Source organism: Cynocephalus volans, chromosome 6 (assembly GCF_027409185.1).
Source record: "Cynocephalus volans isolate mCynVol1 chromosome 6, mCynVol1.pri, whole genome shotgun sequence".
Lineage (NCBI taxonomy): Eukaryota > Metazoa > Chordata > Mammalia > Dermoptera > Cynocephalidae > Cynocephalus > Cynocephalus volans.
Window position 1 is genome coordinate 164,720,812 of NC_084465.1, and position 15,658 is coordinate 164,736,469.

General features: G+C 39.7%; 1 protein-coding gene across 6 annotated transcripts in view; it reads left to right on the forward strand.

The window, feature by feature from the left end:
- AUH (AU RNA binding methylglutaconyl-CoA hydratase) overlaps window positions 1–15,658 on the forward strand; it is a 166,728-nt gene that overhangs the window by 13,717 nt on the left and 137,353 nt on the right. For 4 of the 6 annotated variants that reach the window (XM_063099961.1, XM_063099963.1, XM_063099964.1 and 1 more), the window contains exons 2-3: window positions 5,481–5,548; window positions 5,648–5,735. The exons of 1 other annotated variant lie outside the window; for it this stretch is intronic. In XM_063099961.1, coding sequence (XP_062956031.1) covers window positions 5,481–5,548; window positions 5,648–5,735 — 156 coding nt within the window. Of the gene's footprint in view, window positions 1–994; window positions 1,144–5,480; window positions 5,549–5,647; window positions 5,736–15,658 lie in introns of all 6 variants that reach the window. One more of the 6 variants, XM_063099965.1, reaches the window with a different exon arrangement.

Below are 15,658 nucleotides of genomic sequence, written 5' to 3' on the forward strand. Positions count from 1 at the left end.
TAAACCTATTAACAATTCATAAATTTGCCAGGAAAATACTAAACAAAATATCACTAAACTTTCCATCTGCTTGCAGTATGTGATTAGAAAATACAACTGAAATAGAAATAAAAGCATTCACAAGATCAATAAGTAGCTACCTTCCAAGACATGTGCAAGAGCTATATGAAAAAACCCTGGAAGTCTTTACTGACAAAAACTCCAAGACGAGACCTGAAAATATGGACCATTACACCATGTCCTAGAGGAAAAGACCTAATGTTCTCATAATGTCAGTTTTCTAAAAATTAAATGATAAATGTAATGTAATCCCACTGAATATCTTAACAGGTTTATTTTAAATTTAGTCCAAAGGATATGTATTTCTGGAGAGAGAAAACTGTCTACAGTTAATTTCTAATTAGTTACCTGATTTTTTTAATGGTCTCGTGGTCTTTTTAACCCCACCCCTCCCTCCTTGAAGGCTGGTGCCCCATGCTTCATTACAGGGTCGTGTCCAGTCTCATCAGGCTGAGTTCTGTATGTAGCTGTTAATGCTTGCTGCTTTTAACTAATCATATCTTTTTACAGTATCCATTTATTATATAATGCTTCTTAGAAAATAAATTTTATAGTACATGTTAATATATGCAACCAATTAAAAATGTGTAAATTAGTGTAAGAAAAAAATGTAATAAAAGATGTGTTTAAGAATAGGTAAGACATTTTGAAAAATAATAGCTGGCAGGAGTGATGCTTGCCCTGAAGATGACAAAACTTAAAGTATGGTTATAATAATTAAAGCAGTAGAACATTAGAATGGGGATAGACAAGGAAATTGACAGTAGAACATTGTTGAGTCTGGGAGATGATTTTCGTAGGTATTTTCTTTTTTTCTTTACACCCTGTGAAGATTCATTGTAGGTATTTTGTGTACAACTGTTTGGTATTTGAAATCAGAAGAATACTGAACTATTTAATAAATTGTGCTGGCCAAAATGTGTATGCATTTTAGATAAAATGAAGTTAGTTCTGTGGAGCAGAGGACAGAACGGAAGTATTCAATGTTAGAAGAAAATATTAAACCGTACTGGCCAGTCATCAAAACCCACCTCCTCTTCCACAAAGAAGAAGAAAATATTAGAGATGTCTCCAGTCATTTGGGTAGGAAAATCTTTATTTTATTTATTTTTACTTTTTCCTAACTGCTAATATAGTTAGTATTGCGATCAACACTAATGAGCTTGTTTTGAGAAATAGCAGTGCCCTTCCATTGCCCCAGTTCAGTCATTTAAAACCCTTTTGGCTTCTTATTTTGGGCGCATATCACTTCATTTTAAATAACATACATGTATTTCTACTTTTGAAGTTTTCAAATTTAGGTATTACCTATCTATTTATTTTTTTGCTATGAAGGATCAGGTTTAGCCCTCTTTCATCGATCCCACACTCCACCACACTCACCTACCCACATATCTTTCTCACCTGCCCCATCTTCACCCCTTGGTTATATGATAATTTGGCTATATCTCTAGGTCTAAGTGAATCTTGCTGTGATTTTTTTGAACAGCTTTACTGAAATATAATTCGCAAACCAGAAAATTTGCCCGCTTAAAGTGTCCAATTCAGTGGCTTTTTTCCTAGTATATTCAGAGAGGTGTGCATCCATCGCCTCAGTCAATTTTAGAATATTTTCATTACCCCAAAAAGAAACCCTTGCACTTCTTAGCTGTCACTGCTTAATCCCTTCATCCCTGCCAGACATAGGCAACCACTAATCTTTAAGTTTCTTTAGGTTTGCCCACTCTTGACATTTCGTATAAATGGAGTTACATAATATGTGCTCCTTTGTGGCAGGCTTTTTTCACTCAGCATAATGTTTTCAAGGTTCATCCATGTTGTATATATCAGTATGGATTTAAGATTTTTTGACTTTATGGTGGTGCGAAAGCGATATGCATTCAGTAGAAACTGTACTTCGAGTACCCATGCAACTGTTGTTTTACACTTTCTGTGTAGTATTCAGTAAGTTATATTAGCTGTTCAACACTTTATTATAAAATGAGGCTCTGTGTTAGGTGATTTTGCCCAACTGTAGGCTAATGTAAGTATTCTGAGCACATCTAAGGTAGGTTAGGTGTATTACATGAATTTTTGACTTTCAGTGTTTTCCATTTAGGATGGGTTTATTGAGATGTAACCCCACCGTAAGTCAAGGAGCATCTGTACTTTATTTCTTTTTATTGTTGAATAACATTTCATTGCATGGATACACCACATTTTCTTTTTCTATCACCTGATGGACATTTGGTTTGTTTCCACTTGTTGAATGTTTTGGGTATTGCTGCTGTGATCATTGTGGTATAGATTTTTGTATAGATAAACATTTTCATTGGGAAATCCTTTTTAGGAAAGATGCTAAGCCCATAAGTTACAAGGCAAAACTAGACTACATAAAGTGTTAAAACTTTGGTACAACAAAATATCATAAATGAATTTAATTAAAAAGTAAGTGGTAGGAAAAAGACTTGTAATATAAATAATGAATTAGTATCTATAATCTAAAAAGTTATTAATTAAAATGCAAAAGACAACTCAGTGACAAGATAGGCAAACAATAAGAATGGTTAATTCATAAAATAAATAATAAGTTCTCATTAAATTTGTAAACTCAACTTTAGTTTAGAATATTGGTGAAACCTGATGTAAGGTGACATTATTTTCTCATGTATTATTATGGATTTGCAACATTCAGTGTTGAATGGTAGGCCAGTGATTCTCAATAATATATTTTAGGAGGCCTCTTTACTGTCCTGAAATGAAATGTATAGATAACATAAGCTGCTCACACATACAAGTTTTAAAAAACTGTCTGGATATAAAAATGAGAAACAAAAGGAAGGTAATTTATAATTAAGTAGTCTATTTCAATATGTAAAATTCTGTTATTGTTAAAATATAAATATTAGGTTTTCAGAGAAATAGACCAGAAGCCCTTCTATCTAAGAAGTAGAAGAAAACAAAACAAAAAAAACCCCACACTTGGTATAAGTGGATACTAGAATAAAAACTAATAACAGATTAGTAATGACAGACCAGACTTGTATATGATAAGAGAATGGGAAAATACCCTCAATCCAAGAAGGGATGGCATGCTAAGATAAATTTTAGACTGTCAGTAAGCAGAATGATATTCTCACAAATGAGCTATGCCTTACTTAAGAACTTCAGGTCAAAATAATTTTCTAGTGGAACATGAGGGAGGGTGGTGACATTGTAAAGTTCAGTTCTCATTGTAAATTGTAAGGCTCAGTTCTCATTGATGCCAAATCAAATGGACATTCTCTCCTATTGGTGATATACTTGAAAATGCAGTGAATATATTTACAGACTTTGCATACCCCCTTTCCACTTTTTTGATAGGTAGTGTAGTGGGGCACTCGCACAGAGGAATCCAAGACCAGCGTTGGTTTTGTAGTTCTTTTAATAGTTGATAGCTCTTTTTGGTGTTACAGCTCTTTCTGGTGTTACAGCTCTTTATTGCTTGCAAACAAGGAGAGTACCAGCATTAGGCTAGTGTCTCCTGGAATGAAGAAAAGGAGGAGCCTCTTATAGCCCAAACTTCCCGCCCCAAACCAACCAAGTTCTCACTCAGGTCCTCTTATGCAAATGAGGGATGCAAGTTTGTTAATTCGGATTGGTTGGCTATGTGACATAGCTCATTGGTTATTCAGGTCCTCTTATGCAAATGAGGGATGCAAGTTTGTTAATTTGGTTTTGTTGGCTATGTGACATAGCTCATTGGTCAGTTCTGGAGCCAAATTTGCATCTGGCCCTTAGGGTGACGCAAAGCCACTGTTATTTTTCATTAGCACACTGGTGCAACAAGCAAGCTAGGTTACAGAAGCCAGAGTTCACAATTTGCCAGAGTTCAGCATAAAATTTCTAAAACAATTCCTCAAGCAGAAGGGGGCAGGTTTAACAATCAGAAGAATGCTCAGGGTTGTCTATTTCATTAAAAAAAGCAAATCGTTTACAGAAGCCAAGTCAAACGAGTTATGCTGCCAATACATAAAATGGCTCTTATATCTAAAGCGAAACATAAAATGGCTCTTATGTCTGAGAGGAGCCAGGATGGTCACCCATCACAGTAGCATGTGGGATAGAATTTATCAGAATTCATCTGACTTTAGGGCAGTGAGCCTCTAGTGCAGAGATCAGGTATGTCTGTGTGTCAGTTTTCCAGTTTTGTGCATCCAATGTATTGGATCCTTTGCTAGCATACCTCATATATCTTGTTTATCAAAGTGTGGTGGTTCCATACAAAGTGGCACACAGAATTGCCACAGATACATCTAAATGGCCTGAAGAAGCAAAGTTCCAGTGATCTAACTCATAAGTTAATGTATGTCATTTAAGAATAATTTGTTGACATAGTTGTTTCACAGTGCAGTAGTAGTTAAAATATTTATTTGAATTGATCTTGATATTAGATTAATTAATATTTTTTAGAATTATTGGTAATATAAAAATTCACATATGTGGGGAAGGAACTGTCCTTGTGCAAGTCACACATAATTGGAAAGAAAATGTTTGTGATATTTTTCAAGTGTTAAAAATTCTAAAGGTCTTAATATTCACGTTTGCCCATAATTTTGTATGTGTAGTTTTGAATTCTTTTACTTAAAAAGGGCTCCCTAAATCCTTCATGCTTCAGTCCCTGTAAGTCCTGAATCTAGTCCTGGTGACAGTCCAAGATGGGTTCCCTCAGATTTTCCAAATGTGTCCTAAGAAGTGTTTTACCCTGTTGGGATCCACTATTGTCATCAAATAAGTATTGGTATTTTGACTAGGAGTTAAATAGGGACAATATTTTTGTGGGGCATCTTTTTTTGGGGGAAAGGCGTGCAGTCGCTGGTCAGTACAGGGTGTTACATTGCAAATAACAGTTTGAGCATCCCAAATCCAAACACCTGAAATCTGAAATGCTCTAAAGTCTGAAACTTTTTGAGTGCCTATATAACATGCAAAGGAAATGTTCATTGGGACATTTTAGGTTTTGGATTTTTGGATTTGGGATGCTCAACTGGTGTAATGCATATGTTCCAAAATTCCCCCAAAATCTGAAACATTTTTGATCCCAAGCATTTTGGATAAGGAACACTCATCCTGTACCTTGGTGTTGCTTAAAAAGAGGTAAATTGAAGGGGATGTGATGTCATGAAATTCTTCTGAAGAAAATTGATGAATATTAAGCACTAGCTTGATTTTATAAATTTTATATATACTATATTCTTTAAAAATATGCTTATCTTGAAAAAGAAACAAAACATGAAACTAAGGATAAAGCTTATAGTGAACGCTTACAGTGAACTCAGTGAGGTAGTAGATCTGACGTCCCGCGTTAGCTAGATACCTGTGTGTTGTGGAGTCTGTGCACTGCATACCTCACTAACTCAAGTGCTTGTGCTTCTTTTTTTTTTTTTTTCTTCCTTATCTAGGAATTGTGGTGCTTGGAATAAATAGAGCTCATGGCAAAAATTCACTCAGTCTAAATCTTATACAAATGGTGAGTATAGAGATTAAATCGTTTGGCTCTAATATTAAGGTACAGTGTTGATATCAATGTGAAAGTGATTCTTTCCCCTTTTCCTCCCTCTCTGCTTAGTTGTCAAAAGCTGTGGATGCTTTAAAATCCGATAAAAAAGTACGGACCATAATAATCAGGAGTGAAGTCCCAGGGATATTCTGTGCTGGTATGTAAATACGTTTTATTACGAAATTAAACTGTAGTGTGATTTTTCTTCAGTTAATAGCCCATTTTCCATTAAAATGTTCTGTGGTTTGAACTGTTGTCAACAGTTCCTTGTGTTGGTCTGTTAGCCCAGAGAGGCACTTTCGCACCACGTGGAGTACGTGAAACGTGTGTGCGTGTGTGTCTAAGCGCCTCTTGTTCCCCAGAGGTCGCGCCCTCGGCGGCCTCCCAGCGCCCTGCCCCGGACACAGCCCGGGCGCTTTCCCACCCCTTCATTTCCTGGTCTGTGGCCGTCCTCCCGGTACCGTCAGGACGCCTCCAAACCCTGTTGTGTGCTCAGAGGTCGCTTCAAGCGACTCGCGGCTAGAAAGTCGTCCCCGCCTCTGCGGGCACGTCCCGGCCACACGCGTGCCCCGCCGCGGCCGCCTCAGCGCCCGGAGACGCCGTTGCTTCCGCCGGTGCGCGGAGGGGTCACCCCGCGCCGTGTCCCGTGGCAGCAGCGGCCTGCGTGTCGATCCGTGCTTCCCAAGGAAGAGCGAGGTGCCAGGAAGTGGGCCGTTTCTGTCGCCTTCCGTCCAGCCGCCCTGGTCTCCAGCGCGATGGCGGCCACTTTGCCGTCTGCTCCTCAGACACTCACAGAGGGCCACCCATGGGGCCACGCGGCGAGGGCGGCCGTCTTACCCTGAGTGGCGCTGGAAAGTGGCAAAGGGCGTTTGTGAACCTCGACTAGGAGGGAAGACTTGGCTCTGCCACTGCAGCACCAGGCCTGTACTTACTGGCTGCTCAGAAAACCCCTCATTTACTAGCAATAGCTGCCATAGTGCGAGGCGTAGAGACCTGTGCTTTGAAGACTGGTGCTGGTAAGTAGCACGCTTCAGTGTGTGTCGATGTATTGTATTTTTACATTGATACCTACAGCAGCGAAAGATGTGTAACTAATTCACGTATTTCTTTTGTGGGTGCTGCATTACCCAAAGCTGAAGATTAAGTCATCTTGCAATTCTCTTATTTCTGAGTATTTTCTACACGATGGTATTGAATGAATCTGTCTCAACTAGTAAAAAATATGATGATCAAGATAAAAAATGCTGCTTGAAGAGTAAGTTTTCAAGATGGCGGCGGCTGCGGCGGCTGGCGCGGAGTAGCTGAGGTGAAAAAAGGTGGCCACTGGGCCTCAGGCAGCCCGGAAACTTATGGACCTTCCTCTCGCCATCTCTTAAGGGAGGACTGCGGCTGCTGGCCGGTCGTGGGGGGTGACCGCCACTTTGCCCCCCGGCAGGAGAGGCTGCCTCATTTACAGGCAACAGCTTTGAAGTGTGGAGCAGGAAAAGAACTGTTTCTTAGCTGCAAAAGCGAGTCTCGAAACAGGGTACACGGCGCCAGGGCTGCTGTGGATGCAGCCAGGATCCCGGAGGCTAGGGCCGCACTGAAGGCGACCAGCTGCCCTATTCAGGATTCGAGGTTTCAGGCCAGCATTAAAGAAGATTCCTGGGAGCGCCCGAGCCGCGCCGCGACTGAACAGCCCGAGGCGGCAGCGCCGAGAACACGGAAGGCAACAAACCAGAGACAGAGCGAGCGCCCGACCTGGCACAGCACTGTGAGTGATCCCTGGCATAGCTCTGTTCGGGGGGTGCATGCCCACGCGGCTCCCGCCTGCACCACCAGGCCACTCACCGCCCGGTGCTGCCTCCATTTTCCCAGGTGCGGGCAGCTCCGCCCTGCTCGGCCATCACTGAGCCCTCCCACTTGCTTGGCCTGGCGCTGGGCTTTCCGGAGCCTGCGGACCGGCCTCGGCTCCAACTCCCTCCGCGGTTCTCTGGCGGGGCTGGTGGCAGGGGTGTCCTGGGCCAGTGTCGGGAGGGCAAGGTAGTACCCGTCACTCCACCATACCCTGGACTCCGGCCCCAGGTAAACTCCCTGTTTCTGGGAGGCAGACACCATCTCTGCGGCCACCAGTTTGGAAAAAAGCCTAACGAATTTCTGGTTGGGAATACTGTGGTAGGAGAGCTCCCAGGTCCGCTTGAACCGGCCGGAGACCAGGCTGCAGGTGGGCGCTAGACTCGGCTTATACTGGGGGGATACAAAGGTGAACAAGACCCGAGAAAGATCTACATAGTGCTACAAAGGCACCCAGAGAGACCGGTCGTCTGTGCCCAGCAGAAACCTGGTAGACTTCCTGGGCGAGGCGGTGCCGAGCAGGGTCTTGAAGGCCCAGCTGATAGACGAGGGGTGCAGAAGACACGCCCCAGCCCAGCACAGTGTGCACAGAGTGGGGAGACGTGTGGCCAGGGAGGCGGAGACTCGACAGAAACCACACACCCGGTGGGGTCGCCACTGCACGATCTAACAGCCTGGGCCAGAGCACACGGAACAGGGAGAAGTCCTGCACGGGAAGTGAAAGCTCAACAGAGATCACACACCCTGTGGTACGTGATCCACCAGCCCAGCAGAGTCCAAGCTGACCAGAAAGGTGGCTCCCCGGAGAAGCCCAAGACCCGAGGCAACCACACACACAAGGCACTAGAGGCCAACTGAGCAGTCACGGAGGGAGCCATACGAAATTGGCAACCACAGCAACATCCTAGTTAGTCATTAGTCTTAAACCGGTGAACTGTGAAACCCCCGGCCACAATGAATAAACACCAAAAAAAAGATACCAGAAATACAAAAAATCAAGAAAGTACACCACCAAAAGTTAATAAATCTCAAACTCTAGATCCTATAGAACAAGAAGCCCTTGAAATGACTGACAAGGAATTTCGAGTGATAATTCTAAGGAAACTGAATGAGATACAAGAAAACTCAGCTAGACATCATGATGAAATGAGGAAAAGTATACAGGATCTGAAAGAGGAAATGTACAAGGAAATCAATGTCCTGAAAAAAAATGTAGCAGAACTTGCTGAACTGAAGAAGTTATTCAACGAAATAAAAAACACAACGGAGAGTTTAACCAGCAGGCTTGTCGAAGTTGAAGAGAGAACCTCTGAACTTGAAGATGGGCTGTTTGAAATAACACAAGCTAACAAAAAGAAAGAAAAAAGAATCAAGGACATTGAAGAAAATCTGAGAGAGATATCAGACAACCATAAGCGATCAAATATCCGAGTAATGGGTATTCCAGAAGGGGAGGAAAATGGAGATTCCATTGAAAACATATTCAACAAAATAGTGACGGAAAACTTCCCAGGTATAGGAAAAGTCACAGATCTTCAGATCCAGGAAGCTCAACGATCTCCAAATGTATTCAACCCAAAAAGACCTTCTCCAAGACATGTCATAGTCAAATTGGCAAAACTCAGAGACAAAGAGAGAATCTTAAAAGCTGCAAGAGAGAAGCGTCAAATCACCTATAAGGGAGCCCCAATCAGGTTAACATCAGACTTTTCATCACAAACCCTAAAAGCTAGAAAGGAATGGGATGATATTTTCAAAATACTAAAAGACAAAGATTGCCAGCCAAGAATACTCTACCCTGCAAGGCTATCCTTCCGAAATGAGGGGCAAATAGTATATTTCTCAGACAAACAAAAACTGCGGGAGTTCACTACCACAAGACCACCCTTACAAGAAATCCTCAAGGGAGTACTGGGTTTGGTTCCTGAAAAATAACTACCACTGCCATAAAAACCCAAGAAAAATCTAAACCCGCTAGTATAATAAAAATGGCATTCATGAAGAGAAAACAAGCTAACAAAAACACTATCTACAACCTAAGGAACCAACAAACACAGAAAACAAACAGTAAATCAGAAAGCAAGGAACAAAAGACACCTAAGACAACCAAACAACCAATAAAATGCTAGGAATAAATCAACACCTTTCAATAACAACTCTTAATCTAAAAGGCTTAAATTCCCCAATTAAAAGACACAGATTGGCTGACTGGATCAAAAAGCAGGACCCAACTATATGCTGCCTACAAGAGACCCACCTCACCCATAAAGATTCACACAGACTAAGAGTGAAAGGATGGAAAAAGATTTACCATGCAAACAGAAAAGAAAAACGAGCTGGAGTAGCTATTCTTATATCTGACAAAATAGACTTTAAACTAAAAACCATAAAAAGAGACAATGAGGGACACTACTTAATGATAAAAGGACTGATCCATCAAGAAGACATAACAATCATAAATATGTATGCACCCAATGTTGGAGCAGCCAGATTTATAAAACAAACTCTATTAGACCTAAAGAAGGAAATAGACACTAATACCATAATAGCAGGGGACCTGAACACCCCACTATCAATATTAGACAGATCATCTAGGCAAAGAATCAGTAGAGAAACACAAGATCTCAACAAGACTCTAGACCAATTGGAATTGGCAGATATCTACAGAACATTCCACCCAACAACCTCAGAATATTCATTCTTCTCAGCAGCACATGGATCATTCTCCAGGATAGATCACATATTAGGTCACAAATTAAGTCTCAATAAATTCAAAAAAATTGGAATTATCCCATGTATCTTCTCAGACCACAATGGATTAAAACTAGAAATTAATAACAAACGAAACTCTGGAAACTATACAAACACATGGAAATTAAACAGCATTCTACTTAATGACATATGGGTCCAAGAAGAAATCAAGCAGGAAATCAAAAAATTTATTGAAACTAATGAAAACAATGATACATCATACCAAAACCTGTGGGATACTGCAAAAGCAGTATTGAGGGGAAAATTTATCGCATTAAACGCTCACTTCAGAAGAATAGAAAGATGGCAAGTGAACAACCTAACACTTCACCTTAAAGAACTAGAAAAACAAGAACAATCCAAACCTAAAGTTAGCAGACGGAAAGAAATCATTAAGATCAGAGCAGAACTGAATGAAATTGAAAACCAAAAAACAATTCAAAAGATCAACGAATCAAAAAGTTGGTTTTTTGAAAAGATAAATAAAATTGACAAACCATTAGCATGGCTAACAAAAAAAAGAAGAGAGAAGACTCAAATAACAAAAATTAGAAATGAAAAAGGCGATATTACAACTGATTCATCTGAAATACAAGGAATCATTCGAGACTACTATAAACAACTATACGCCAACAAATTTGAAAATCTGGAGGAAATGGATAAATTTCTGGACACACACAAGCTCCCAAAACTGAACCGTGAAGACGTAGAAAATTTGAACAGACCAATAACAATAAAGGAGATTGAAGCTGTTATCAGTAGGCTCCCAACAAAGAAAAGCCCAGGACCAGATGGATTCACAGCAGAATTTTACCAAACATTCAAACAGGAATTGACACCGATTCTTTACAAACTATTCCAAAAGATTGAAACGGACGCAAATCTCCCAAACTCATTCTATGAAGCAAACATCATCCTGATACCAAAACCAGGTAAAGATATAACCAAAAAAGAAAACTACAGGCCAATATCCTTGATGAATATAGATGCAAAAATCCTCACTAAATTACTAGCAAACAGAATACAGCAACACATATGTAAAATTATTCATCACGATCAAGTGGGATTCATCCCAGGGATGCAAGGTTGGTTCAACATACGCAAATCAATAAATGTGATACACCATATCAATAAACTCAAACACAAGGACCATATGATCATCTCTATAGATGCTGAAAAAGCATTTGATAAAGTTCAGCACTCATTCATGACAAAGACTCTCTATAAGTTAGGTATAGAGGGAAAGTATCTCAACATAATTAAAGCCATATATGCCAAACCCACAGCCAATATCATCCTGAATGGGGAAAAGCTGAAAGCTTTTCCTTTAAGAACAGGAACTAGACAAGGATGCCCACTCTCACCACTCCTATTCAACATAGTGTTGGAAGTACTAGCCAGAGCAATCAGAGAAGAGAAGGAAATAAAGGGCATCCAGATTGGAAAAGATGAAGTCAAACTGTCCCTGTTTGCAGATGACATGATCCTATATATCGAACAGCCTAAAACCTCTACAAAAAAACTGCTGGAATTGATAAATGATTTCAGCACAGTAGCAGGATACACAATCAACACACAAAAATCAGTAGCATTTCTTTTCTCCAATAGTGAACATGCAGAAAGAGAAGTCAAGAAAGCCTGCCCATTTACAATAGCCACCAAAAAAATAAAATACTTAGGAATTGAGTTAACCAAGGAGGTGAAAAATCTCTATAATGAGAACTACAAACCACTGCTGAGAGAAATTAGAGAGGATACAAGAAGATGGAAAGATATCCCATGCTCTTGGATTGGAAGAATCAACATAGTGAAAATGTCCATACTACCCAAAGTGATATACAAATTCAATGCAATCCCCATCAAAATTCCAAAGACATTTTTCTCAGAAATGGAAAAAACTATCCAGACATTTATATGGAACAATAAAAGACCACGCATAGCCAAAGCAATGCTGAGCAAAAAAAATAAAGCTGGAGGCATAACACTACCTGACTTTAAGCTATACTACAAAGCTATAATAACCAAAACAGTATGGTACTGGCATAAAAACAGACACACTGACCAATGGAATAGAATAGAGAATCCAGAAATCAACCCACACACTTACTGTCAGCTAATCTTTGACAAAGGCACCAAGCCTATTCAGTGGCGAAGGGACTGCCTCTTCAGCAAATGGTGCTGGGATAACTGGATATCCATACGCAGGAGAATGAAACTAGATCCATACCTCTCGCCGTATACTAAAATCAACTCAAAATGGATTAAGGATTTAAATATACACCCTGAAACAATAAAACTTCTTAAAGAAAACATAGGAGAAACACTTCAGGAAATAGGACTGGGCACAGACTTCATGAATACGACCCCAAAAGCACGGGCAACCAAAGGAAAAATAAACAAATGGGATTATATCAAACTAAAAAGCTTCTGCACAGCAAAAGAAACAATTAACAGAGCTAAAAGACAACCAACAGAGTGGGAGAAAATATTTGCAAAATATATATCTGACAAAGGATTAATATCCAGAATATATAAGGAACTCAAACAACTGTACCAGAAGAAAACAAACAACCCGATTAAAAAATGGGCAAAAGAGCTAAGTAGGCATTTCTCTAAGGAAGATATACTAATGGCCAACAGACATATGAAAAAATGCTCAACATCACTCAGCATCCGGGAAATGCAAATCAAAACCACATTGAGATACCATCTAACCCCAGTTAGGATGGCTAAAATCCAAAAGACTATGAACGATAAATGCTGGCGAGGCTGCGGAGAAAAAGGAACTCTCATACATTGTTGGTGGGACTGCAAAATGGTGCAGCCTCTATGGAAAATGGTATGGAGGTTCCTCAAACAATTGCAGATAGATCTACCATACGACCCAGCTATCCCACTGTTGGGTATATACCCAGAGGAATGGAAATCATCAAGTTGAAGGTATACCTGTTTCCCAATGTTTATCGCAGCACTCTTTACAATAGCCAAGAGTTGGAACCAGCCCAAATGCCCATCATCGGATGAGTGGATACGGAAAATGTGGTACATCTACACAATGGAATACTACTCAGCTATAAAAACGAATGAAATACTGCCATTTGCAACAACATGGATGGACCTTGAGAGAATTATATTAAGTGAAACAAGTCAGGCACAGAAAGAGAAATACCACATGTTCTCACTTATTGTTGGGAGCTAAAAATTAATATATAAATTCACACACACACACACACACACACACACACACACACACAATCCGGGGGGGGGGGGGAAGAAGATATAACAACCACAATTACTTGAAGTTGATACAACAAGCAAACAGAAAGGACATTGTTGGGGGGGAGGGGGGAGGGAGAAGGGAGGGAGGTTTTGGTGATGGGGAGCAATAATCAGCTACAATGTATATCGACAAAACAAAATTAAAAAAAAAAAAAAATTTAAAAAAAAAAAAAAGATAAAAAATGCTGATAGCATGCAGTGTCATTGTATTTTACTAATAAGCAAATACAGTAAAAGTTGATAGAAGCTTAAAAATATTTTTTTTCAGTAATCAAACATTTGAGGGGACAAGCTACAGTGTTGTATTCATTGAACAGGTGTTTATTGAGCATTTAGAGCATACCCAGAATAATTCTGAGAACGTGAGGGAATGTTTGTAGACAGAATGTTTTTAGATGTGTCTTAATTGTGGACAGTATTTTTCAGTTTCACTCTTAACAGTCCTCAGTTTTTTTAAGCTTCAATCTCTGTAGCTTCTACCTTAAAATATTGCAGAATTTTATGGTATTTAGGAACAGTCATTGTAAATGAGTTATATTTTGGCTTTTGATAAGGTTTTATTGCTTTTTAAAATGTAACGTAGCACACCTGAAAGAATTACTTTTAACTTCAGTTGAGTAATCAGACTGTAGAACTGTTATCCTCACCTGCCTGGGTTATGGTGTTAGGCGGTACAGGCTTCTGCTTCTACATTTGTCAAATGCGAGTGATACTGTCTGCCTAGTAGGTTGTTGAAGGCTTCAGTGTGACAGTGTCTATAAAGCACAGTGCAATATTCAGTAAATGATAGCTCTTAATTATTTCATTAGTTAGAGGCTCCCATGTATCTATCCACATCCTGACAATTTTAGTGAGAAGTCTTTACTCATAACACAATTTACAAGAATTGAAAAGCAGAAGCAAAACTACCTTTACTTTTTGAAAAAACCCACACTGGATTTAGTTCAGTGAAACACTCAATTTGGAGTTCTACGTACAGTGATCAATTACCAAGAATTGTTTATCATCTGTTTTAGGAATTTCAAAGGAAAAAATCCTTGGTCTTAGTAATTTCTCAAAAAATATTATTTCAAAAATGTTATAGTAAAAACAATGTGTATTTTGCTACTTAGTATTTATTATGGACTGAATTGTGCCTCCCCAAAAGTTTAATGTGGTAGAGGCTTGGTCCCCACTGTGACAGTGTTAAGAGGATGGGAAATCCTATTATTGTAGATGAAAGGTTGTGGGGGGGGGGGGGCTTGAAGAGGTGATTGGATTGTACAAACATGCCATAATGAATGGATTAATAATGGTGGTCAGGGGTGTGGTTCTGAGGGCTTTTAAAGAAGAGCACATGAAAGGTTAGTCTCTCTCTACTCTGCCAGTTTCTGTCATGTGAGAGCCCTGGGTCACTGTTGCCACCACCAAGGCCTTTACCAAGTGTGTTCCTTGGACTTTGGACTTCCCAGCCTCTGAACTGTAAGCAAATAAGTTTTGTTTTCTTATAAAGTACCCAATTCCAAGTATTTTGTTATAAGCAACAGAAACAGGCTAATACAATATTACAGTAGTAAAAGATCAAAAAATAAACAGATCATTGTGATTACATGTTCACGTCCAATGTAGTAGCCTAACCAAAAGGACTTTTTCATGATTTCATTATAGGTAATACGTTACATTTTGGCTGCCAAACATTTTGAAGTAGCAGAATTATTTCAGCTTTCCTTTGTGTGTGTGTGTGAAAGAGAAACGATGAACTTTAAAAACGAATAAATAAATAATTTCTAGAATATTCAGGAGAGGCAGCATACATTCAGTCCACTCTCCTATATAATTTGTATTGCCAGTTCTTCAGAAGAAGCTGTGACTATCAAAGTCATATTTCTTAGTATTCTAAGAGAAGTATAGGCAAACCATGAACCCAGAAGAGGTGCTCTAACCTACGAGAAAGAGTACACAGCAGTGATTCCCAACCTGGAGTTATGCCCAGGGTGTGTCATGGCATCTGAAAACGCATACGTGTGGGAAACATTGTCTAGTTATCAATTCTGAATAATAGATTTAAATGGGGAGTCAGAAATTACCTGATGCAGTGTAGTAGTCTTTTCAATAGTGCTTAATTATCTCTTTTCCCAGCATTTTAGAAAAAGGATATAGGGAAAATGAGCCAAAGTCAGCAGCCAGAGACACTATCAGTGAATAGGAGGCTGGTCCGAGACAACTCAAAGTTGCTTG